Below are 27,979 nucleotides of genomic sequence, written 5' to 3'. Positions count from 1 at the left end.
TAGCAAATACGTAGCTACATCCGGGTAAAAAAAATTGCATGCATGCGTGCGCATGCCCACGTGCTCATATAATTGCAACGTACGTCAGCCATATTCTGTCCATTTGTCTGGATCAGTTGCCGGGGAGTACCAACACTGCATGGTAAATGAATGATTTTCTTTCTCTTTCAACGTTATTTTTGTGAGCATGTCGCGTGAAACTGATAAATTGTATAGTGTGAGAACTCCCCGTCACAAAGCGAGGGAAATAGCATGAGAAATTGTTAAAGTAATCATTGATAATTCCCTGTCCAAATGAAAGTGAAAGTGAGTACCGTGACGGCCGCTCGGCGTACTCTTAGCAAGCACACCCGCTGCGTGCAATTGAAGTGTGAGTGATGGCTATGATGGCTATGATGGGGGCCGAAGTGTCGGCATCAGATGCATTGAGTGTTTGCCGTGATAAATGTTAATATGTTCCTGACTTAGAGTTAGACCTAGGTGATGTATTGATGCATCATGTTGCAGCGTCCGTGACAGTGATGATGTTCATCCCAATATGCAATGTCGACCATGAATCAAATGATTGTGAATCTGTTGGTGTTACAAGTGTTGAAGGTGCTGATGCATTGTTGGAAAGACCAATTGAATCAAATAGAGCTGAATGGGAAGACGCATCATTTTTTATGCATATCTAAATGATATTATAGTCTCTGATACTTTCAGATTTAGAAGTAGGTCTATACTATACTCTGTAGTAGCTCAATATATTCTGATGATGATTCAGTTCGAAAAGGAATAAATTACGAGATTGGGCTGTGAATTGAGATATCCCGCTAGTACATGTTTCTAGCCTCCTGAAATCTTACAAGGGAGTGTGCCAAGTCTGCCAAAATATGCAATAACTTTGTATCAACACATTTAGTGGATTGTGAGTGTGATGTGAAAGAGGTAGCTGGTGGGAATTACCCTCATTTTGGCATTTGCAATCATTTAAAGTCGTAATTGGCCAAAAACCTCAATTTGATCAAATAGTAAATAGGAAAAACTATTGGGGGCGGGGGTAACACTGATCGATCCCATAATTTTCATTCACAATTTTCATTCACAAATTTGATTATTGCTGCATTTTTATTCTCATTTTCAAATTAGTTTTTATTGTTTATGCACATGTATATTAAATTGCTATAATTTGAACTGAAGGTAAATATTCTAATTATTTATTTTTAAAATTCTGACGTTCTTTATTAATACATTCAATTCTATATAGCTCTTCCAAATCCCAATACTTTTTTCTCCCATAATCCCTACAATTCTGAAATTTAAATATTAAATCCTGCATTTCATATCGTCAACTTCACAACAAATTCCAGATTCCTCTACCCGTTCAGATCCAGCTACCCCTACCTCGATCATCCAGAACAGCATCAACAGCACCAAGGACCCCTTCGACATCGACTCCATCAACCTCCAGAACACTGTCGACCCCAACGACCCCATTGACCTCAACATTCAGAAATATGGGTATGTCATTTGGCATTTTATTCATTTTGTATTTAGTTATACAGGTAGACAGGATAGCACTTCTTAGTATTCGTTATAGTTGTGCCCTGCACACAAAGTACAAATGTACTGGATTAATGTACGTTTGTGTAGGACATAGCTGCTAACGGATGCTAGTATCTTTTTCCTGATTATATTGAGAAACTGCATTGTGATCACTTACAAAACTATTCAACAACAACAAATCATGAAATACTGCTTATAGCAGTATTTTTTGGGAAACAATTCTGAATGCAGGGTGCCACAAAAAACAAAACACAGTCAATTGATTTGTTTATTGTATAAGCAACTAACGATATAGCTTTGTGTTTTTGTTTCTACTTTGAAGCCCCTCGAGCTCTCTCAAGTAATGGGAGCTTACATAAATACAAAAAAAAGGTATTGGGAGCTTCACATTTCACTTCAATGTTATAATGATGTGAAAGAAAATGCCACTCTTCTTCAAACATTTGTCCTAAAAATTAGAAAGAATACAAACTTACTAAGGGTTTTGTGTTGTATACAGAAAACGCAAATTTTGTATTCTTTCATCCATATTCTACTTCAAACACATTTGTTAGGGCAATATTCTATTTGCAGAAGTGTCCGGGTGTTAATGACATCCTCTTTTACATCATACCATTTAAGTGAGATTGTGCCATCTATTCTTTGGCTAATTTTGGGATCCAACACTTAAGAGGGGCTTTAAACTGTTATCAATCAAGCATCTCAACACTGAGCAAACAGATACTATAAATTGGTTCTTACTATTGAAGAATATTACTGCCATTTTACCTCAAATGTATATTTCCTTTGTTAAGAAGAGTGTTTGATGCTATTCTAATTAAACAAGACAAAAATAAAAGAAATCCATTCCTTTCTAATTTCCATACGTCTGGGTCATTCGCTCTAAAGTTTGAACGAAGTTATTTTCATGACAAAAGTACTTCTATCCATGAAATTTCATCAAAACTAGGGAGGATGTGCCACTCAGGACTACTTCCCTTGAATGCCGTACTATTTGATTAATATCCGTACTATTTCAAGGTGATGTTTCCATGATCTGCTTTTAAATCTTGTTTGGTTTCTTTCTTCTTCTTTTTTTTTGCCGCAGATGTCGAAGTTGTACCACCACAAGCTAGACAAGATTTTGATTCCGACCAACCCATTCTTTAAAGGTCCATTGCCTTAGGAAATTTAAACTTTTATGTCTTGTATCAAGACCCTTTTAAACCAACATAATAACAATTGTTTCATAAATAAATGCCTCCTTATATTTTTTACAATTTTTTGAAAACCTCTCCAAGTTGCTCGTCTAATGGTGGACCCCGCCCCTTACAATTCTCAGAGTTCCTCGGAATGATTGACCAAAGGATTAGTGATGTTATATCAAGAACGATCTCCGCTTAGGCAAGCTACGGTGCTTGCTAGCCAGCTCTGCAGGCATTATGTTTTGTACACAAACATAAACAATAACTTTTGTTATTAAATAGTGTGCTATGCATCTTTACTTGTTATTTATTGTGGTGAAATTTCACTAATGGCCCAATTTTAAAAAGAGAGCTATACCATGAGTCGAAGAAGGTCGTAATTGATTTGAATGCCTGTATAACGTGTCAACTAAATGCATGCTATAAAGAATTTCAAAGGTAAGAAAAAAATGTTTCATATATCTAAGTGACTGAATGTTTTTCGTACTACCTTCTTCTCAATTTAAAGAATATTGAAAGTGGTATATCAGAGTGAAGAAACTTGTGTTTTTCCCTTTACAAGCTCTGCTCTTTCTTACTTCACTTTCAAATTTCCTCTCTTGTTATATAAACATTTAGCGATTGCTTTACTTCACACATTCAAGCAATGTATACTGTCCCTCCTAAAAAAAACAGTTTGTAGATGTGTTAACAATAGATATGGCGACGAAATGTATCAGCATCTCTGAAATGCCTAAGCATAAGAAATGTTGGCAATTTCTCTGAATTTTATTTTTTATTTTTTATGGAACATTGTTTACATTAATTGCCTAGTTCTTGGTATGCAAATGGTGGACACTTTATTAATTTCTTTATATTTTTGTGCTGTACATATGTAGAGGAATCTTGTCATAAGCAATCGTGTTCATCTGCCAGAAAGTTTGTTTTGTTTTACTCGGGAAGTTGTGAAGATTGTTTATTATATTCGTACAATGAATTTCAGTATGTTATGTTGTGTTACGTGTAAGCGACAATTCATTTTATAACAGCTCCTATCGTCCTAGCATTCATAGATAGTAGGCCTATATTGTGACACATTGAGATACCTTGAACTTGAAACTACGTTTACATCTTTTTCGAATTCAAACGAAAATGAAAATACAAAAGAAAGATGTACAATAATTGTATTCACATTTACAACAGTTTGTTTATTACACATAAAATAAAGTATGTTTTATCACAAAATCAGTTTATTTTCCTTGTTCTTTTGTTTTGGAGGGAGGGGGATGTATTCAGAGCAAATTCTAAGAAGCAAGATGCTTTCATTAAAATGGGACAAATAAGTTGTTATCAAGTTTTGATAGTGATTAAAATGTACAAGATAATAGACATGACGAAATTAAAATAACATGTCTCTCTTGCTTCAATATTGTTATTATCTTCCAGAGGGATCTAAGTCGAGTTCTATAATGAACTTTTCTCAAATTCAGTCTAATTTTGATGAAATTGTTACTATCTTCATTTTGTGGATTTTGCTCTGTTTATTTATTTAATCCAATCTTAAACTACTTGGCTTTTCCTTGTCACGTTGTGATGCATGTGTTTGAATGATTGTACATGTCCGATGTAGTATGATCTTGACGATGTTCTTATGAACGGACGACTGATGTTGGTGTGAATATGTTTTTGAGTTGGTGTTGGTAATGTCAGAAGGATGTTGGCATGAACTGGAAAGGGGAGGTACAACGTCGGCACATGGTGGGATACGGGTTGGCATAACGTTGCTTCTACGTCGGCAAATGGTGGAGAAGAGGTTGGCATAACGTTGGTCTAGCATTGGCACATGGTAGAGGAGGGGTCGGCACTTGGTGGGAAAAGGGTTGGCATTATGTTAGGACAACGTCGGGGAGACGTCAGCACATAGTGTAAAAGGGGTTGGCATTACGTTGGTCCTACGTCAGGGAGACGTCGGCACATGGTGGAAAAGGGGTTGGCATTACGTTTGTCCTATGTCGGCATATGGTGGGATAGGGGTTGACATGACGTTGGTCATACGTCGGGGGGACGTTGGCCCGATGTTGGCTTAATGTCATTTCGTCGCTGTCGAGCCAACGTTGGCCCGCCGGCAAGAAAGCCGTTGGCCCAACATCACATTGGCGACGATGGCGCAACGTAACAGCCCACGACGTCGGCACATGGTGGGATAGGGGTTGGCATAACGTTGGTCCAATGTCGGAACTACGTCGGCACATGGTGGGATAGGGGTTGGAATAACGTTGGCCCTACGTCGTGGAGACGTCGGCACATGGTTGAAAAGGGGTTGGCATAACGTTGGGCCAATGTCGAGGAGACGTCGGCACATGGTGGGATAAGGGTTGGCATAACGTTTATCCAATGTCGGAACAACGTCGGCACATGGTGGGATAGGGGTTGGCATAACGTTGGTCGTACGTCGGCACATGGTTAAAAAAGGGTTGGGACGACGTTGGTCCAATGTCGGAAAGACGTCGGCATACGGTGGAAAAGAGGTTGGCATAACGTTGGTTCAATGTCGGGAGGACATCGGCACATATGGTCGGATAGGGGTCGGCATAACGTTGGCCCGATGTTGGCTTAATGTCATTTTGTCACTGTCGGGCCAACGTTGGCCCGCCGGCAAGAAAGCCGTGGGCCCAACATCATGTTGGCGACGTTGGACCAACGTAACAACTTACGTTGGCCCCACGTTGGCGTAACGTCGTATTGTTATCTGGGACATGTATGTATAAGATTTTGTGTGGTGTTTTAGTGAATTAATGTTAATTTGAATCTTGCAACGGTCGTTCAAAAGTGTTCACCGAGCCAACTGGCAATTAAAGCAAGCAATGATCACTATAAACCATTCTGTGAGAGTGAGAACACATACACAAACACACACACACACTCCTTCATTATCAAACTTGCATATACACAGCAAGAAGAACCTCTCATAAGAACACAAGGAGTGAATCTGGACAAAAGTTTCTGAAATCTTAGATTTTATTTACGTAATTTCTCAAAAATTCAGATAGCCTTGACCTTTACCAAAGAAACCACATGCTGGTTGAAGGACACATGCTTTGTGATCAATATCCAACATTATATACAGCATATCTAGATTCTAGGCCTCTAGCTAAATGGTCAAATTTGCGGGCATGAAATTCACTACAGGCGCGGTATGGTGAAAAATATTGACTGGGCATATAGTATTATGTCTAATTTGTACGTGCGCGCGTAGCTATGGCACCATATCATACATGTACACCGAACAAAATTTTGAAAGAGCGATCTATGACAATTACAATAAGGTATCGTAACGATGCAAGGACGCAATGAATGCACGTGAATTACCAATGGATACGAGCGACGACACACGCGGAATGTTCTTTGACGGGGAAAACTCTTTTGACTCTACAAATAATTACACTTTATGGCATAGTGGGTTAAAATCTCTTTAAAAAAGATTGACACTTGGGATCGATGCGGTACACATATATAACAAATATTGACTGCTTATTTGTCAGGCCACTGTAACACTGTCCTCGGGGCTCAGTACAGTTTTGAGATCATCTTGAGCGAGAATTGTAAACATTCCCCTCAAAGCAGTCAATATTTGTATACTATTAAACACAATTCCTAAATTCAACTGAGTCTAGACCAAATGCAATACCTAACCTAACCCTTAGCCTAAATCTATCCCTCTAACCCAAGTCCAATGCTAAAATAAGCCTACGCTATAGGTCGGTCCTATGGTCGCTTACTAACAAGCATTTATGCTTTCTTAGCAGTCAGGTAAATAACCATCACTACCAATAAAACTGAGAGCCATTTGTCAAAGCACCTACATGCTTCATACTAGCTCTTCGAAAGAAACCAAAATTTGAAGAAGAAAAAAGAATAAAAATATCTCCACCGTTTTTACTCCCTAACCCAGGGCAACTGTCACTAGACCATGTGTTGCAGCACACACATGCTTCATACTGCACAAAATCAAAAGAAATCAATATTACAAAGAAAAAAAATAACTCTTCAACATTTCCCCCACGTTAACCTAAACTCAACTTTCTCCTTAAAACTCAACCACAACCCATGCAGTGAGTGGTAAAAGTAACCCCAAAATGCAGGCATTCTAGTGAGTTTGGTCAAGAAATGGCAACTGCTTTTTTTTTACTGCCCTAAAGACAAAAGGGGTACCTATACATACCTCGTCTGACTTGTTGGAAGACATCTAAAGCCAGATTTAACAAGGAAACAAAGAATCAAATCCCCAAATTTCAATTTTGATAGTTCATTCATGATACTTGTGTTTAAATCCCGAGGCTCAAAGGGGGTTATATGTCATTTCATAAAGCACTGTCACATTCAGTACATCATTGTTCAAAGTCCATTAGAGTTTGAGCATGTATGGACCAACGAAAAAACACAAAATGGTTCATTTTTTTCAGTGTAGGGGCCGAAATGACAAGAACAACAACATTTGTTTGATAATCAAATGGCAAGAAAGTTCTCATCTTTGAATAAAGCTTGGTGATTAGTTTGTTTGAACCATTGAAATCCTCTCATTTCATACCTGTAAAAAAAATGAATAAAAGAAAAAGGTAAAAGAAAAGAATGTTTCTCACCAGCTGGCCGTCGAACACTTTTGCTACGAGTTCATCATTTTCCACAAGAAACAGGGAACACCTACAGGAGAAAGGAAAATAAATGAATGTAAGATTTCAGTGAAGATATCTTCACCGAGACAGTCGTTGCTTGTAATTATGATTTCACTTCACTCCTTCAATTATGCTTTTCAAAGCTCACCTTGCTTCCATTTTGTTTATATCATTTTATGACAAAGAAAGAGAGGATGCAAGGATTATGGGGGTGGGCCAAGAACTGTATTAACCTGTTGACTACTTAATTTTATCATTCCCATAGCCTTAAATACAGGGGCCACCCGCTTCCCATATATAATGGGTTAAAGTCGTTTTAAAATTCCTGAAAATAAACACTGCAAATTTAACCTGTAGTAATACTGGAACTAGATGATTTGTGTGTTACACCTATAAGGAATATGAAAATCTAGTTGTCAATGGTGTTATAACAGCATTTCCTTATTTCATTGAATTATTTGTACTTTCACTTTTTAGCAAATATATTACAATCATCAATAATGCAAAACTTGATATTCTAGATTGGGTACAGGTACACAGATTGTATTCTGATACTTAAATATCTTTTGCAACACATTAATGATACAATTTTTCTGGAAAAAATGTATAAGATTCTTTTTCCAAAACTGTCCTTGCTTCTTAAAGCTTTCTAAATGATATAAAATGTCATGAATATAGTTGAGAAGGTGCAATGGCTCAGTGGTATAGCAGTGGTCTCATAACCAGGAGGTTTGAAACCAAGTCAATGCGCTTGTGCCAATAAAGGCATTTATCCTCATTACCAGGTCCCTCAGAGAGAACTTAAAGCCATCGGTCTACTGTGTGCTTATCTTACAAGCATACATAAGCATGCTTTCTTAGCAGTCAGGTAAAACAAAGCAACCAACAAAACCAATCTGGATTCTTTTTCAAAACCTGTCTGGGCTTCTCAAAGCTTTCCTAACAATATCAAATATACAGTACGATTGCGGTTGCACCATGTGAGAGAGGGGGGGGGGGGAATTGGGGAGACCTGAAAAGGACTCTCTGTAATCTTTCTTTCTTGAGTGTGTGTAGTAATATCAAATGTATATATATTTGCTAGTCTTACCTTTCAGCCTGAGTTAAGTTCCTTGCTTCTTGCATGATCTCTCTCAGGAGTACGTACACATCGTCTGTGGATCAGACAAGAAAGTACAATTAGTTAATTTGAATTGAATTGAATTTATTTCCACATCTACATTTTAAAAGCATGTATAAAGAATGACAACAATATTTAAAAACAACAACATGTTAAAGCAAACATGAAACCAACATTAACATGAAACCAAAATACACATCATAAATACAGAAAACAAAAATACTATAGTGAAAACAAATTAGCATATCTGACGATATTTCACTATGTATAGGATATAAACAGATTTTGAACACTGTAATAAAACACATAAGTCAAAATAATTAACATCAGAATAAAGTGAAGACAAATATTAATGTTTTAATATCGGTGGTACTTTAAACCTCATCATAACACGATTTTTCATCTACAATGTCCATTTTATCAGGAACCTATAATATACTATAAAGTACTGCTTTTCAATAGGTTCCTCACATTCTACTTAATCTATAATATGAATTGAGTTTTATTGAGACATGCTCATACTACATGAATATACAGTGAAACCTGTCTATAAAGACCACCCAAGGGAGACAAGAAAAGTGGTCTTTATAGGCAGGTGGTCATTGTAGACAGGTACCTATAGTATATGTTTTAATGAGAAACCATTCACAAAGGAAACAAAAAATGTGGTCTTTGTAGACAGGTGGTCACTACAGCAGGTTTGACTGTGTATATAATTTCTATTTGATATGTATGTCTATATATAAAATGTGGAACAAATAAACTTGAGACAATCTTCATCTTAGGGCGCGTTCATGCTTGATTTTGACGGCCAGAATCAGGCATCTGTTACGCGTTTAGTTTAAAACACGATTGCGTTCATGCTCACTTTTGTAGAATCACCGAAAAACGGCGATCACGATCACCGATCGTAAACCCACAAAAAGATGCGTTTACAATTTGTAAACGCGTTTAAATGGGGTCAACGCACTGACCTCTAGTGGGTCTAGGTAGCATGCGCACACAGGTTTGCGAATTCAGCTGAAGGCCACCCAAGGAGAATTGCCTGGAGAAGTGAGCATGAACAGTGCACCGTGGAACTGCGATTACGATGAGCGTTTACGATGAGCGTTACAAATCGCTCATTCTGCCTTCAAAATCAAGCATGAACGCGCCCTTAGCTTCATCCAGACGTCCAACTACAGATATGAACTAGAAATGTAATTACAGCAAGATACTGGACCTATAAGATGCATCTTTCTCTCCATAATGGAAAGTGAAATGACCAATAAAGATATCCATTCAGACGTTGGTGAATGTACTATTACAAATTGGTCTACAGTACGATCAGAATATACTATTCTTTATGAATATGCCATCTCAATAAATTGTACTCATGAAATTACTTACATGCAATGAAGCATTTTAACAATAGGTCTTTATTGATTCACAATGAGTTAGCATCTACATGGAAGCTACAGATATGATCGTTTTGATTTGATTAGACATTGCCATGCATAGTCTTTCAAATAAACATGTACATAGCAAGTGATAGACAGAAATTCATGATATGACTTTATTTTTGAAAGATTACAATTTACCTAAAATAACTTCACAGAAATATTGCAATAGCCTACTCGCTTGAAAATCAGTATCATCATTTAGAGAATTAGTCATTTCTTGAAATATCATAATCAAATATGGCACAATTGTAGAAGGAAAAAAAATTGTATAATTTTTTCATTGGAATAATCTGTTTCTTAATTTTTTTTAATGAAGAACAGTACTATAAAAACTATGTTTTATATTAAACCATCAGTTTTCTTTTCAAATTTTAGATTTTAAAAATGAAGACACACATGTAAGTTCTCTTTTGCAGCACTTTGTTCAATTCTGTGAATATCTCAGACATATAACTGTGCTCTTTTTTGAGGTTTTAATCGATGGCACTTCAACAGGAAAAACATAAATATTTAATACCAAAACACAAGAACCTTTCCAAATTCCAAGAAAAAAAAACAGAAGAAAGATTTATCGATACCATCAGCAGTCCACCAGGCAAAATATGCATCTAGTAGAACCTTTCCAAATTCCAGGAAAACAAAAATAACAGAAGAAAGATTTATCGATCCCCCGCCACCAGCAGGCCAACAGGCAAAATATGAGTCTATTAGACAAAGTAGAACCTTCAAAATTCTTGGAAAAGGAAAGGAAGAATGCGCTAAGTGGAACATATGAAGTACAAAGTAAAAAAATAAGACATGGCACTAAGGAAAAAACAAAGGAAATAAATGGTAAGGCGGAGTGACCGGACCATTTGCAGAGTAGAGTGTACTTTAGAAGGATAGCAGGGGAAGCGGTAATGGGACATAAACGAAAAGGACACATCAATTTTGATCCTTTCTGGAACAGTCCGGTCTGATGGGAAATGTCGTCTAAGGGAGTGAGAGAAGACAGAAGTGGGTATGAGAGAGGGAGAGAGAGAAGGAGGGAGGGAGGGAGGGAGGGAGGGAATGACAGAAGAGAGAAAGAGAGAAAGAGAGGGAGAGGGGAATAAGAGGAAAGAGAGTGTCTGAAATTAATTATACTAAACAAAAGGGAGAGATGAAAGAGAGAGAGAGAGAGAGAGAGAGAGAAAGAGAGAGAGATAGAGATAAAGAGAGAAAGAGAGAGAGATTGGATGGGAAGAGAGAGAAAGAACGACTATATAAAAAAGAAAAATCCTGCAAAATGAAAAAGATAGATAGTATGAGAGACATTAAAGGGTAAATAACAAAAAGAGAAAGGGAGAGAAAAAATAAAGAGAGAATGAAAGGGAATGGGCAAGTGTTAGAGACAGAAATAGAGAGAGAGAGAGCAAGAGATATGAAGGTGAGAAAAATGGAAATAAAAAGAGACAGAGGAGGGAGTCAAAAAGATAATTTGGGAGATAAATGCAGGAGAAACAGAAAGGAATAGAAAAGCAGGACAGAAGACAATTGATGAGTGAATTCATGATAGAGAACATAGAGGGAGAGTGGAGGAGGAGAAGGGAGAGGGAGAGAGAGAGAGAGAGGGAGAGAGAGAGAGAGAGAGAGAGAGAGAGAGAGAGGAGAGAGAGAGAGAGAGAGAGAGAGAGAGAGAGAGAGAGAGAATCGGGGAAGGGGGGGGGGGTAGGGTGTGAAGGAGTTCATACTCCAATACACTAGATCTCAAAATGCATTTGAATCTCAAAGTGCTATTTTAAAAGGGCAGAGTTATTAAAGTCGATTGCTGCTTTCTTCAAATCGCAAACACAAAGCTTTCCATATATACGTTCCAGGTTGTCAGTATGAACCGATCTACATTACAGCCAACGATCGAAGATACCTACCACTCTGCAATGGTCAAAACTATCGCCAGAGTACATTTACGATAAAATTATTGAATTAACTCGATTCAGACTTAGTGGAATTCGTTTCGTTTCAAAACTCGTAAAGCTTAACGATATGTAATTTAACAATTTTCTAGCCTGAATGCACTGTAAAGAAATGCTTTGTTTGAGCATTTTTTCAAACGAAAACTCACCAAAGAATCAGGGTCTCACTCTAGGTTGAGTAAAAAAAAAAATCATGTAATTGGGCTTATCCTGAGCGTGCAGTGATGAATGGCCACCTATCGTGTCAATTGACCTCTTTTAAAATAGTTTCTTTGTACAATGTTTCTTTATACGACTTTGTTTCCAAACAATATATGAAGATTCTTCATAAGACGTTGCTTCGTAAAAGTTTCCTATGAATCAGAGTGAACAGGCCATTAGTCTTCTTACACAAGCTTGGATTCCGACTGTCCCAGGGGACGTTTGTCGGCCCAGTATCATCTCTCTCCCTCCATTTTTTCTTTCAATCACATACAAGTCTAAAAAGTTATCTCCCTGGAATAGTCCGCTGTGAAGGGATCCACATTCTTCCATGCATAATTTACTTTTCAATTACATTTTGGATCCACAGGCTTCTTCTTGCATCAGCTACGAATGACCGGAGTTTTCTTTCGGTTTTGTTGTTTCAACTCTACAGTCAAATTCGACTGTGCTGTATCACAAACAGGGACTTCATGCAAGGAATATTCAGATACGTGTATACCATGAAAGTGTCAAAACCCGTCTAAGTCACAAAATTACAACAACAACAGCAAAATGAAAGTCTTTTAAAGTTTGCTGGGGTAAAACAAAAATAACATTTACTTTGAATGTTAGGCTTCCTAGGAGAAGTTTCAATTGTTTGCTGGGCAGCAACTCTATCACCAGGCCCTCAGCTCTCCTTACTCATTCCAACTTATTAATATTCATTCATCATCTGCCATCAGGATAATTGCTTTGAATAATGTTAGGCTTCCCGTGAGAAGTTTCAATTTACTGTCATTAAAGAATACCTTTTAGACAGTTACTCTTGTTGTATTTAAAGCCCAACAGCACCACTTGCGCCCTCTATATAGCAAATAATGCCTAATCAGTGACTGTTGTGTGATTTGATATCAGATAACCACCTGTCAGTAACCATGCAGAGAGGTCTTATCCCTCCTGGCCAAACTAATGCAGATAGGCTTTAAAAAAACTCAAAATTATTGTTAGGCGAGGCTGAAAGCGAGACTAGAGGTATATACATATCAATTATTTTTCCAATCTTTATATCGTGTACATGGTAATGAGGCAGGTGGAATGACCGGCGAGATTTTCTTGCCCTTTCCTGCCCTCGATAATCCCTAGAGATTCTCCTTCAGGGCTGATCTTCTTTCCATCTATAAGGCTGATATCATATTGTTTGCTACTATCATGGACCTACTAAGAACAGGCAACTTCTGATTAGGTAGCTAAACCAATATCTAAATTGGCAACTTGAGGTTGTTGTTGTTGTTGTTTTGTTGGTAGTTTTAATATGGGTCAAATTCAAATGTTAAAATTGGCAACCCACCCTTATGGAGGATGGAGGGGGGGGGGGGGGGTAGCTGGTCTGGCTTAATAATGGACAAGCTTCAAATCGGCAAGCAATGGTTGTGTTTGTGAGTGTGTGTGTGGGGGGGGGGTGGTGGTAGGTGATAATAGAAGATTTAGTGGAAATCGGTTTTAATTCTTAGAGACAGAGTACAATATACCTCTGATTATCATAAAAAATATTAATTTGGATTTATAGGGGTTTTGTTTTCCAGGATGATATACATGTAAAGTACCGTCTCTACTTATGTAACAAAGGATAGAGGAATGTCACAAGACCAAATAGGCATTCGGTGCTGTGGCTTTGACCCAAAAGACACTCTTTCAGTAAATAAAAGAGATGTCTGAATTAATTTAGAAAAATATCTTAGGAGTCTCTTTCTGAGATTAAACTTGTGATACGACAGAGAGGGGTGGAGAGAGAGAGAGAGAGAGAGAGAGGGTCAGAGAGGGTGAGAGAGGAAGGGAGGGAGAGAGAAAGAAAGAGAGTTCAATAATCTACTTCTTCAAGCAGTTTTAATTCAACCACATCACTTGAGCTGAATATATAATTCCCTTCTATTCATTAACTAAACAAGAGTGACTTCCCCCAGGCCCAGGGCATAAACTACATCATAAATTGTGTTGGTCAGAGCGACTCCCCCACAGTCCCATACTTTATCATCAAAAAGTCAGAATTAGTTTAATCAATTTTCTCTCAAAATATATCTTTTATTAACAGAACTAAAACAGATAAGCTGCAACCCTTCATCCAATATGACAGTTTCATGTTCACACTGCTCAAATACTCCACGCAATGGTCATTTTGTCCACATAGTAACGCATAACCCTGCGTTGCAAACCCTGGCAATGGGAATGCAGCAGGACCCCAGTCTTCCAAAGGGCTCATTACGTTTTCTCGGTGGTTTAAAGGGCTGTTTCCCTGGGGTCCAATACACATCTGACTGAGATGGATTAATCCAGTGGATGCATGACGTAGATAGATTTCTATCAAAGCTGCTCTTTTCTTCAGTTCATAATGTAACAAGTTCTAATGCTGATTAATGTACATGTGTCCGGTCCTCTTATAATGGATTTGATTAGACAGACATTCATTCATTCTTTCATTTTAGTATTTTTTCTTTCTTATGTAAACATACAAGATTCCTTTGTCATGATGTAATGTCTTCCCTAATATTTTGAAGCACCTTGAGCATTTAATTAGAATGGATAATAGTGCTATATAAATCTCATGTATTATTATTAAATGCTTCCAAATAAGATGTTATATTTACTAAATTTATGCAATGATACTCTCTAACCTCCATAGAATTTATTCAAATGAACCAATGATTGGCTGAATAATGGCAAACAAAATGACAATGTGCTTAAAATGCTTCTTCATATTTGATATATTTACTATTGCTCGGTTCAAGCCTGCTTGTATATGGTACTGTTTGCAAAATTTCCTTTCCCACTGGAAACTCGTAGTCTGCCTACTTCTAATGGGAACTTTAACCTTCAGCACTTTATTATTCACTGTGCACGCTGAAATAGTCAAGATAATATGAATCATCTCAAATGCTTCTTCTGGGATTTTTAAGTGTTATTTCAATTTAAAAAAAAATCAAATTACTCTTCCACAGCTTCTTAATATGTTATTTCATTGTTTTAAACATTTGATTTATTTTCTTTTTGTTAATTAACTAGGAAACATTTCCTTAATTTCAATCTAAATGTTAACCAACTTCTCTGGATCATAGCAAAGTCAAAATATTGTGATTCTAGTTCTTTAGATGGGTGGATGGAACTGCATGTAGACGTACATGTATTGAGCAAATCAACAGAACATCTTGAACAGGAGAGATGGCGAGTTGCCAAAGACATTATCTTGTTATCTCTCTATGCATCCCTTCCTTTCTTCGTTCACTTTGATGTTATTAACCCAGAGGGGAAAGCATCTTCTTCAGTGGTTTAAAATATAATACAATCATGCTCATAAACAATTGGATGAACGTAGAGACTGAGCTGTGTCCATCTCTCTCTCCCTCTGTTTCTCACTTTCTCTCTCATTTCCTTTCTACCCTTTATTCTCCCTTTCTTTCCTATACTTTCTTTCCTTTGATCTTGATCATTTCCTTTCTTTCCTTCTGTTTTTCTTTTTCTTTCTATCTCTCTCTCTCTCTCATTTTTTCTTTCTTTCCTTCAATTTTGATCATTTCCCTTCTGTCCTTTATTCTCCTTTTCTTCCCTTCTTTTTGTTTTCTTCTCTCTTCCTAAATCTGAAATTATTTTCATTCTTTTCTTTTCTTTTTTACTTTTTTTTTTTTTTTTTTTTTTTACTTGATACCTCTCTATGCTTCCCTCAATCTTGAGTTTTTCTCTTTCTTCCTTAATAATAATATTTAATTTTTATATAGCGCTTAATACAAATGTCTCTAAGCGCTTTACAAATATACTATTACCCCGGTCTTACTTTCCCCACCCTTTTTTTCTTCTCAATCACTATTTCTATCTTCGCATCATTCACATAATAACCAATATTAAGCTGCTTGAGCACTTTCTAAATCAGCAAGGAGCCGACATCTGTTGATGAAATTTTTAAAATCAAATCTGCAACAATCCTGTGCAGAAATAGCATGCTTTTATAACATTTGGATGTATTTCCTTCAATAAATTGCAAAATGCATCAGAATATGATTCTCCATATTAAAGTTGTTTGTTTCAGGTGCCTCAAAACTCCCGCTTTCCCTCCTCCCCCCCCCCCCTCTCTCTCTCTCTCTCTCTCTCTGCAACACGTTGTGCCTAAATGCTTATCTCACACCTACATGTATATGTATGTCTATTCGCCTCTTGATTGGCTATCATTTTTTTTCAATTCCTTGCTGATTTTCTTGGGTTATGAATTTATTTACTTTCCTTCAATTAAAATCTTTGTTTATTTTCACTCTCTATATCTTGGTCTCTTTCTCTTCCACCTCTTTTTCTTTCCTTTTTTGTTCCCCTCCAAATATCTAACTCTCTCTCTTTCTCTCTCTCTCTCTTACTCTTGTGTCTCTCCCCCCTTCTTTCTCACATGTGTCTCTATGCATCACTTGCTTCCACGTATCTTCTTTTCTCCCACTTTCAATCCCCCTAGATATATTCTCTATATTTCCTCTCCCCCCCCCCCCTTCCCCTCTTTCTCTCTCTCCTCTCTCTCTCTCTCTCTCTCTCTCTCTCTCTCTCTCTCTCTCTCTCTCCTTGCTCTAGCTTGCATTCCCAAGTCAATGCCTCCCATCTACCTCCACATTCCTGCCGCTAACCTCCGTAATCAAGCCGGAGCCCCCAATCTTCTGAAGATACTTCGCAAATCAATCAGAGAGAAATATGATGGAAGCAGGATAAGCTCTTTATCATCACTGCTTTCAATGCAGGCCAATTACTTTACCGTGCACCCTCCCCCCTCCAGCTGCTCAGCCCAGCACGGCAAAGCAACAAACAGGGTTTTCTGCAACTAAATCAGATTACGCGGATAAGGCCCTAATGTGAAAGTTCAACGCCAAAAAGGCTTCTGATTTTCATGTGGATGGCACAGGAAGGGAGAAAGGCAGCTGTATATACATCAAGAAAAGGCATCTTGTTCTTCCGCTCAGATGGTAGACCTATTTTCATCTTAAGGTTTTACCTCAAAGAAGTTTGAGCATAGGGATTCATACTGCATGTAAACTCTCATCTGCCTCGAAACTTTACCCCATGTACAGATATAGAAAATATAACCTTTAAATTCCATTAATATGGATTTCTGTCAATAAGATGTTCAACAATAAATGTACCAAAAGTAGGAAAAAACATACAAAAGAAAAAAAATAACAAACAGAAATCACCAAAAGGCAAATGAAAGGAGTGAGGAAAATCTGACATGCAAAATGGAAAATTATCTCCTGCCAAACTCCAATGTCTACAGCAGAAAACAATAACAACAATGTGATTTGACATTAAAAGTGAACTATTCAAATGCTGTATTATGTTAGTAAATACACAGATACAACAAAAAATCCAAGAGAGTGAAAAAATATTAATAGGATATTCAAACAGGTTTTCAAATGGGATCCTGATATACAATACAAGAATACAATCGAAAATTGAACAATGTAACGTGATGAACTGAAAACTCAACTTGAAAACCAGAGGCAAAGCAAATTTCATTAGGCTTCCAAAGGCGGCAGAGAATCAACACCATGAAGTGAACTACTGCAACAGAACAATGCTGTAAAATCTGTAAGTCAAAGCATCATTCAATGATTCAAAAAACTTTGGTTAGAGTTCAAAGTTCCAACTGGAACTCAAGTGAAACTTGGGTTAGAGATCAAAGGTCCAACTGGAACTCAAGTGAAACTTGGGTTAGAGTTCAAAGGTCCAACTGGAACTCAAGTGAAACTTGGGTTAGAGATCAAAGGTCCAACTGGAACTCAAGTGAAACTTGGGTTAGAGTTCAAAGTTCCAACTGGAACTCAAGTGAAACTTGGGTTAGAGATCAAAGGTCCAACTGGAACTCAAGTGAAACTTGGGTTAGAGTTCAAAGGTCCAACTGGAACTCAAGTGAACAGGAGAACTGAATCAACATCAGTAACTGAACCAAGAACCATCCACCTACATGTTTCTAGGAGACTTGGACCTTTAGGCACTGGGGGCGGTAGAGGGACCTGATGAATCTCGACATTAGATGCGTTCCAGTCCAGCCGGAAGGTGGAACCCTTGGTACTCAGCAACCTGTCTGCATCGTCTGTCCCCAGAAGCGCCTTGGAGCTCTGGGGCACCTTGGTGGAGCTGTTGCTGTTGTGAGGATCAAGGACACGGGGCCCATAATTGCTACCAGAGGGCTGAGGATCAGCACTCTTGATTTTGATGGCAGGGGTCGTTGCAAAGGAGTGCTGCGAGGAGGATGCAGCATGAATGGTAGGGGAGGCCAGGGATAGTGGGGTGTCCCTAGGCAGCGACCTGATGCCTGCACGGAAGGTGGTGTGCAGGAGGTGCCCACTGGGCGAAAGGTAGCACTCACAAGGAATAACATTACTGCAGTTATCAAGCAAAAGACACTGGGAAAGACTTGGCGTGGTCAGTATGACCTTAGGAAAAGGCCTCTTGGTACCAGGTGGACAGGCAGAATAGTGATGATGACGATGAGGATCTGTAGAGTCCAAGTCTTCCGAAGCCTTCCTGTGACAGCATTCGCACAGGACACCCTTGGAACGGCTTTCATCCTCCGCACGACTGACTGAAGGCTTCGAGGTCAGCACTTCCAAGGAATCGGATGGTACGCCAAGAGTGGTGGTACTAGAATGAGGGCAGCTGTCAGAGCTACAGATTGACTTGGCGCAGATAATGGAGCTACTGGAACTCCCCGAGATCAGCGCTTCCAAGGAATCGGATGGTACGCCAAGAGTGGTGGTACTAGAATGAGGGCAGCTGTCAGAGCTACAGATTGACTTGGCGCAGATAATGGAGCTACTGGAACTCCCCGAGGACGTGGTGACCTTGAAGAGAGGGTACCTATTAGCATGTAATGACATGCCGCTTCCCAGCCCAAGCTCTGTCAGCGCCTGCAGAGTCTCCTTCTCCATACTGTCCAAGAGAACCTTTCGGCTCCCTGCACTGCTGGAGCTACACGACCCCACCCCGCTGCCCCGACTGCCAGTTCTGCTGCTCGAGGAACTCTCTGAACCCTCCGACAACCCCTCCTCAACAATTCCCTCACTCGTTGCCATCGACCTCTCACGATGCAAGAACACATCCACACTCTCAACCTCTCTTTCCGACATATCACTCCACCCTCTCACACGGCCAAAGGAATCACAACTCTCTAGAGTCTCTAAGCCTACGTCCAACTCTGTCCCGTCTACAGACTCCTGGACAGTGAAATGGGGAGTCTTTGGCCTGGGACCAGCCTTGGGGGTGGTGTCTAAGCTATGGGGGGCAAGCAGATTGATCTTGGCATGCAAGGTGGCTAAGGCTAGGGGCATCTGGGACCACAGTACAGCATCATCTTTGAACTTACCGAGGTGAGTGAATAGATTCTTGGCTACTTGAAGCATGCACTGTAGGAATGAGAAAAAACACGAGAAAAGATATGTTCAAAATGTTATTCCTGTCTTTGAAGTTGTTTCTAGGTCTCACTAATCTTTAAAAGAATGATATCAAATAATTCCAAGAAAAAACTCTAGGAAAATACCTGGTTGAATTGCAAAAACAAAATCCTGCTTGAATTATGTTTGGAAAATCTGCAACATATATCAATTCTAATAGGCAATAGTGGATAATCCCCTCACATAATTTCTTCTTAAAGGGATTGAGTATCTTTGTCTCAGATTCTGAAACAAAATCCTGGATAATTTAGCTCATGCTGCAATCATAATTATAAACATTTAGGTCAGTCAGGAATCCCGTTTCTTTTACAAGCAGATCGCCTGTCTGATTATCAAGGTATTTATGATTGGAAAATCGAAATTTCAAAAGCCGTTTTCCTAATAGTTTTATATAACACTACAGTGTATTGGGGGAAATGAGTATGGTAAAACTGGTCACTCAAAGATTTTTACTTTTTTGAGGCACTTCATGATCATTTTGAAGCGCAATTTTTTAAGGGCTTCAATTTTAGACCATATCACAGACACTGATAACACGTAGGGTCGTGCATCTCAGATTTAACATTGTCAAATGATGCCTTTAACTGCATAAAGACAGTAGGGACATTACAATTATTACATACTTTCATAGTATCAAAACTAAATAGTGGCTTATTAGAAGGGAGTTATCACCTGTGTTTCATGTTTTAGCTGCGTCTCTTTCTGCAGTGCTAATGTACTGGTCAGGACTGGTACTGTGTATTTGAAGCAGTGTTTGATCACATCGACGTCTGCATTTGTGTATCTAAATAAGGAAACAAAATCAAATATTTAAATCAATCCAAAAGAACTGTGAAGAGTGAGAGATCAAGCGAGAAACAGCATAAATATGAAGAATATCACATGAAAGTTGTACTTTCGACTAAATGCAACAATAAAGCAGACAATTCTCAAAGTAATTCAATCATCAAATCCTCTTCAACTCAACTGATATATAAATAGCTGGCACTATTCTACATAAATGAATATGATTGATCTATCTATAAATATTCACATATAAATTGACTGTAATCTCTCTGTGCATTTAAACATTCATTGGTATATTGTGGCTGTAGAATTGCCTGTTTTGAAGAATATTGATAAAATGATCCATAAATCTTTAAATTCTATCAATTGTATTGATATGAGTACATTATTTATGATGATATTCAAGAAAGCAATCACTACATTCAACCAAAAAAAATGATTCATTTATCACTAGTGTATGTATTCAGATCGTGCAACTGATTTCTCTATGCTATTAAGCATTCAATGCACAAGCATTTCTCACTAGAAACATTATCGAAAATTACATTAATAAGAGCAATTGCTCCAAGTTACCTTTCCCTCCTATACCTAAGTTATCTTGTTAAGCTACATGTATATGCAGTTAATGTGCTCAGAGAAAGAGTTACACACCCTGGGGGCATGTAATCCAGCAAATTGCAGGTACTAACGGATTGGTACAGATATGTCTTCCATTCCGTCTCTCTGAACGGTTTCTACGACGACGACGATAGAGGCCTATCTTTCGTCTCCTCTCTGATTGACATTTTATCAGTCAAATCTAATTCATTGCTTTCTGTCGGGCCAACTTAGCGTCAATTACGGGCTCTGTATAGAAGCCTTTAACCCAATGTAGGGATGTTAATTTGGGGTGATACCGATGCCCTCCGGCGCAGAAGGGGGGTAATTTGGCGCCCCTGGGCATGAATTACAATGGTTGCATTCACTGCAATGGTGAATGAATGAAAGATGCAAGCATCTAAATTCTTATAAATGTTGTTCTGCGCTAGCAATAAAACTCAATAAATTGGCCTAGATATATTCTCAAATTTCATAATCAATTTTTCTTTTTCCGTTTCTCTTCAGAAATGAAAAAATATGCATATGAAAAAGCAGGAGATATAATTGTAAAATGGCTGTAAATTAAACAAAAATATTTAAAAACTGTGTCAACTGATTAAACAATAGAAGAAAAAACAATTTTCCACAAATTCAAATTGCAAAAAATAAAATAAACACTAACAAAAATTTATGAATCCTTGAAAAAAAAGATAAATACGCAGTTGGTCTACTCCATACCTATATATATATATATATATATATATATATCAGAATTAATACATAAATGTCGTGATTGCATAATTAATGCAGCAATGTAACAGTTTGGGAAGAAAGAAATGTAATGGCTCTTCCCCTATATCTGGGATTTGTGGTATATTCCATCTACTATGAACCTGTTTCTCAAACTGTGCGACTACTGCATTTACAACAACAAGAAAACACAGAAGATTGCCAACTGTCAACTTAAAACAAAAATGTAGAAATTGTGAAGATAATGTGAATAATGATCTCTAAAGAGAAGGCCACCCTACATTGTAGATGGAGATAAAGAAAGTGTGACGTCATAAATTGCAGCAATTTGTGGTTGCCACGGTTACTGCCTGTTTGTATGAAACAAATGAATCTTTACCCTTAGTGTTTGATAATATTTTGATCTTTTTAGTACAGTCAGCGGCTCATGCAAATATATAATTTGCTATAGTACAAAGTGCACAAGCTCCATGCATTCATAACACGCTCAATGTCGGGGGGGGGGGGGGGGGGGGGTCTTTCTCCGAGAATAACATTTGGCTGGTTAGATCATTATCACAAAGTGAAGAGAAAGGTGCATTTTGCATAGAAATTATGTCATGCTGCAAACTTTAGAACTCTTCCTAAATCATTGTATCTATGAGAAGAAATCTAAATATAACTTTGTATATTATCTAAATTTCCAAGTGGAAATATAGATCATCAATTCCTTGACTGCATGCCCTTGTATGTCACATACATCAAACGCATGGAGCAAACAATCTTCAATAAAAATATTATGCATTGCTGTTTAGTATCCCAATATATATATATATAGGGAATGAAAATACCCTGCAGCAAACAGCTCAATTGCATCACGACGTCAAAGTCAAAAGCCTTTTTTTATCATTATTTTAAAAGAAAGAAATAGGAGGCGAGCACGCAGGAATAGAGCAGCAAAAACAATCTGTTCCGAGCTGGCTGCGCAAGTCCCAGGGATGCCGCATGGCGGATTGACGATGCGAGGAGCAGATATTTATCGGCGATCAAATTAATTGGATGCATGAGGGGACAGAACATGCTAAATTGGCCCCGATGATTATCAGTCTACCCGTCTCCGATTTCGTTTTTGATGAGTGAAAGCAACACCCCTCGCTGTGTTAGCGTAATAAATGAGCTCCCACCGTGACATTTAGACAAACATGGTCCTCCTACAAGGCAAGGCAAGGCTAGCCTTGTCACAATCACGGTGTCTATCCGTCTTCTTCTCCTTCTTTCATGTCCGGACAACGGAACATGATGAGATGGAGAGTAAATGTTTCCAGATGCCTTTGGAGATTGGGAGGATTCCTTACAATAATTAACTGAGGAAGAATGTTGCGAGGAAAGTTGGATAGCCTATGTAGAACAACATGTATCACAGGCTACGTAAAACTATCACAGAACACACCATAGAAAAATGGGAGTAGACATATACACATGTAGATGGTTCCTATACATGAGCATTTGAAAAAATGAAATATAACGCTCCATATTGAATCTTTGAATCAAAATTCTATGTTGTTTTTTTTACTGTTTTGGAATACATGAAAAAAAGAGATATACGTTTCAAGGCTAGTGTGGACTATTCTGTCACTTATCCTTTAATGGGATGTTCTTAATACCGTTGTCCTGGCAATACAAACTAAAATATCTACTAACTTGAGAGCATCGTGTAAGTGTGCAAAATAGTCAATATTCTGTATGCAAGATGTACACCTTAATTAAAAGATAGAGGGCACACTAACATACCACATCAATTGAATCAGGAGGAGAGACCCAAGGGTTACAGTGATTCAGTTTGCTTTACCCCTCCCAAGCACAGGTGATGCCAAATACTTAAGGACAATAATGATGATGATAATCATAAACATAATCATAATGACGATGATGACGGCGTCAACGACGACGATGATGTTAATAAAAATAATGAAAGGAGGACAGTGAATTTAGACAATTGACATTTAGATGATGACTTGTTGAAATCCTTACAAAAACTAGTGACCCTGTTTCTGTTTTATTTACCAACTGATCGTTAAGGTGTGGACAAAATTGATGACGATAATAATAATAATGGGGGGGGGGGGTGGTACTCACTTCTTTGCACCTCGTTTATTGATTGCACATGCCACGCCCACCACTTTGGAGGTAGCTTGGTTGATGATGGGTACGGCCAGCAAGGACTTGATCTCAAGTTTCAGTTTGTTGTTCAGGTCACCCAGCTCACACTGTGAAGGAAGTAATAACAATAATGATTATCATACATAATGTCATACACTTCAAGCCATTCAGAGGTATAATGTGGTTTGTTGATGATAGGTATACAGATAGTATGGACTTGATCTCAAGTTTCAGTTTGTTGTTCAGGTCACCCAGCTCACACTATGAAGGAAGTAATAACAACAGTGATTGTCATACATGTATTTGTGTTGTCCAATTCAAGCCTTTCAGAGGTATAGTGTAGCTTGGTTGATGATAGGTACAGAGAGCATAGACTTGATCTTAACTTTAAACTTGGCGTTCAGGTCATCCAGCTCACTCTAGACAGGAAGTCACAGTAAATATGACAATTATATTTATGTCATTCACAGTGTTGTTTGGTTGATGGTAGATAGAGATAGCATGGACTTGATCTCAACTTTTCAGCTTGGTCTCAAAGCCCTCCCGCTCCCTATTATTGCTTCGTTTCGTATCATTTCGTATCGTTTTGTAGCATTTCATTTCCTTTCCTTTTGGAGGTAGCTTGGTTGAAGGTACTACTAGTATGGAAAAAATCCCTTGAACTAAATTTTCAAGTCCTCCAGGTCACTCTACATCAGAAATAACGTATCTTTTCGTTAATCTAATACCAATCATGATGGCTCACAAGCTTTGGAACCTATCGTGTCTATGGTTACATCCATATACATCTGGAAAGTTGGCTACTCCTGTCCTTCTCTGAAAGCCGGAATAGCCATATATCTGCAAATAATGTTGAGAGGTAGAGACCCCATGTTTCTCAGCAGATCTGAATTCACCTTTAATGATGATCATCTATATCAAACGCTTAGAGTCAACTTGTTTTTCCAAGCACTTAATCATTTGTTTATGCATAGTTCAAGCACTACTTAAAAATAATGACTACTACTCTAAACTAGTATCACGCTGCACATAAACATGTGTCATCCTAGGTATGTTCTATCCAATTTAAAACCGATCACGGATGATTTCCAGGAAGAGCTTGAAAGAAAAACACTACTCAACGCTTGAAGCTTTCATTTATTAGAGGTGGAGTGTTGCATTCTCTCAAAAGGGTTTTTGTAATGATCCAAGCTTTTCTTGGAATTGCAATTTCTTCCGATGTCTTGTTTCTACTAGGGAAGAAAATGCATAGCTTCTAGTCTGACACCAAAACCTTTATTTGCCATGAAAACAGTATGAGACAATCTGTTGGGATGCAGTGATATATTTTTAAGATTGTCTTAGTGCTGTTTCCAATTTTAGCCCTTCTTTTTAAAACAAAAATATTGCAGAATGTTATGCTTCTTCTGACATAAGCCCTTCCCAAGAGCCAAAATGTTGGCAACTGTCTGAATGTAAAGTTTGCCTCTCCGACTTATCAAAGCTCCTCTAAAGTGTTGGGAGCCCCATAAATTTGATGGCAAAATTTCACTTAAATTGTATCATAATGTGAAAGAGGATGTCATTTAAGACACATTTCTGCAAGGATTTTCAAAACAGCTGTGTCTGATGTCTAATATTGATCACAGAATACAAAATTGAGGTTTTCTGTGTGTAACCCAAAACCCAAATTATGTATTCTTTTATCAATATTTGTCTTCAAAACCTTTTTTTTGGGGGGGGGGGGGGGGGGGGAGGGGGGGGGGATTCCTTGCAGACGTGTCTTTAAAGACATGTATCCTCTTTCACATTATGTTACAATTTAAGTGAAAATTGGCCATCAAATTTTTGGTAAAGTTGGGGCTCCCAACACAATAGAGGGGCTTCAAAGCAATGGTTTAAACAGACCTTAATTAAGCTGAGATTGGCACAGTGATTTGGTGGACCCATAGGCAAGGACTGACACTCGATCTTATCAAGCCACACCACCCCCTCTCCCTGACCCAATTTTCCCTTCAGCCTAGTTTCATGTTTAACCTTAATCTAAGTCATTTTATTAGAGACCAATTCTCTTCTACACAACCCAACCACGGAGCAAACAAAGCATTTCACACTTTCCCAGTTTACCCCTTTTCAAAGTTGTGGATTTCTCTCGTGTCTAATGATTGGTTCTTTGAAAGAATTGACCCAAATAGAATTTTGTCATGATCGTCTCAGATTGTCAATATTATAATCATCTGTTTGGGGCAAGAAGGGCACTAACTCATATACTTTAACACAGAGATAACACCCTCCTGGCTCCAAACAGCCAACATGTTAGAATAATGTCTATACAACAGTAACTCTAAGCCATTCTATGCAATTCAACCATATGGTGAAAAAAAAGCCATGCATACATCCTTCATTAATCAGATAACTGATATTTTAAATGTATAATAAGAACCACAAGGTCTTTATCAAATAACATTTCACACCGGGTTGATGCCCTTCTGGCTTTCTACAGATGATAATTGTATTCAACTAAATTAATTGGAATTTATTCATTTTCATTTATATTTCAGAGTTCATTAGCAATGTGGGATGAGAATTCACAAAGCAATTACATGAAGGTGTACAGAGTAGTCAGGCTAGCCTTGAATAAGCCCCTGAGCTATAATGACAAAATCATTGAATGTAAACGTGTATGTAACCGCTGGCCTATCCCTTTGTATTGTATAATGCAATAGGTAATTGATCTAATGGATAGCCATTAACGTTACATGTAACACATACCACTTGACATACAAGTAATGTGTGTCTTGCTCTCCACCGAAGATATGTTCATATTTTCATGAGAAAGCATTAATGTGTTTCGATCTCTTTATAGTGGTGGGGGTGTCGACTACTATGCATTAGTTCAACAGAAATGAAGCCTGAAGAATGATCACCATATCTCTCTCTCCTCCTTTCCTACCCCCCCCCCCCCCCTCTCTCTCTCTTTATATATATATATATATATATGTATCTCTTTCTATCTATCTCTCTCTCCCTCAGTCTCCCTTACATCTTATTCACACTCCACTGACAATATGTTCATATCTTCATGAGAAAGTATTTCATAGCTCTCCATACCGGTGGGTGTCAACTACATTGAACCATGCATTGGTTCAAAGGAAATAAAGCCTGAAGAATGATCAGCATCTATTTCTCCTCCATTCCCATCCCCTCTCTCTGTCTCTCTGTCTCTCTGTCTCTCTCTCTCTCCCTCAGTCTCCCTTACATCACAGCTTTCTCTCATCATGTCTCTCTTTCCATCCACTTCCTTTCACCCTCAATGTCACATCTATATCTTTCCTACCACCCCCTCTCTCTCTCTCTTCTGATCCTGTTCTTTCTCACTCTTTCTTCCATCCTCTCTTCCTATCTGCCCTCTCTATACTTTATTCCTATCATCCTCTTTTTTCTTGTCTCTTCTTATTTTTTTTTCCAATTACATTCTCTTCTTCTCTTTCCTATCACGCCCCCTCTGTCTGTCTGTCTGTCTGTCTCTCACTCTCATCACCTCCCTCTTCATCTCATTCCATGATAACAAAACTAACATTTCGTCCTTGTTTTCACGAAGTGACGGTAGTGAGGAAAATCGTAACGCAAAGTGAATGCAATTTTTTTTCACTACCGTCACTTTGTGAAAACAGCGACGATTTAAGTAGACATTGCCAAGGTCTACTGCTGACACCCCTACCTCTCTATTGCTTCCTGAGTATATATATACACATACACATTTTACAATCGACCTCTATCAAGGTCTCTTTTGGGTATACCATTGGCTTCTCACAGGAAATTAACAATACACTGACACACATAGATCTTAAAGCCTTCTTGCTGGCAGTCAATGATACACTCAACAAATAAATCAATTATTTTACAATGAAACCATACAGTGCTAGTGGTTATGAAAGGAGGAAATTACTTATTATATGTCTTTTGTATATGAAAAATACCAATCAGCTAAGTCAAACAATCAAGCAAATGTAAAGAAAACAGATATATTCTGGCCAAAAAAGTAAGCAATTTCCTTTTTGGAGGTGCCAATGTGATTTATAAAGTGTCTGTTGACACCATGAATGCACTTGTTTTCTTTCAATTAAGTGTATTATCCATGCTTTTGAGTGAATAATGACAGAGGACATATTTTGTATACAATTGTCTTGAAATGCATGAAAGATAAATTT

At 38.1% G+C, this 27,979-nt stretch overlaps 1 protein-coding gene and 1 long non-coding RNA gene across 2 annotated transcripts in view; one reads left to right on the top strand and one right to left on the bottom strand.

The window, feature by feature from the left end:
• Window positions 1-27,979, bottom strand: part of LOC594283 (cGMP-dependent 3',5'-cyclic phosphodiesterase) — a 75,548-nt gene that overhangs the window by 19,542 nt on the left and 28,027 nt on the right. The window contains exons 5-9 of the mRNA XM_030980891.1: window positions 23,766-23,896; window positions 20,208-20,319; window positions 19,448-19,487; window positions 8,475-8,538; window positions 7,352-7,412 (exon numbers count right to left, since the gene is read on the bottom strand). Of these exons, the coding sequence (XP_030836751.1) occupies window positions 7,352-7,412; window positions 8,475-8,538; window positions 19,448-19,487; window positions 20,208-20,319; window positions 23,766-23,896 (408 nt within the window). The remainder of the gene's footprint in view (window positions 1-7,351; window positions 7,413-8,474; window positions 8,539-19,447; window positions 19,488-20,207; window positions 20,320-23,765; window positions 23,897-27,979) is intronic.
• LOC115922279 lies at window positions 56-3,392 on the top strand. Its single transcript, XR_004063403.1, has 3 exons — window positions 56-142; window positions 1,353-1,503; window positions 2,636-3,392. It is a non-coding gene; the product is annotated as an uncharacterized LOC115922279 (long non-coding RNA).

Source organism: Strongylocentrotus purpuratus, unplaced genomic scaffold (genome assembly GCF_000002235.5).
Source record: "Strongylocentrotus purpuratus isolate Spur 01 unplaced genomic scaffold, Spur_5.0 spur5_scaffold_11, whole genome shotgun sequence".
Lineage (NCBI taxonomy): Eukaryota > Metazoa > Echinodermata > Echinoidea > Camarodonta > Strongylocentrotidae > Strongylocentrotus > Strongylocentrotus purpuratus.
This window is presented reverse-complemented; position numbering and strand designations above follow the sequence as displayed.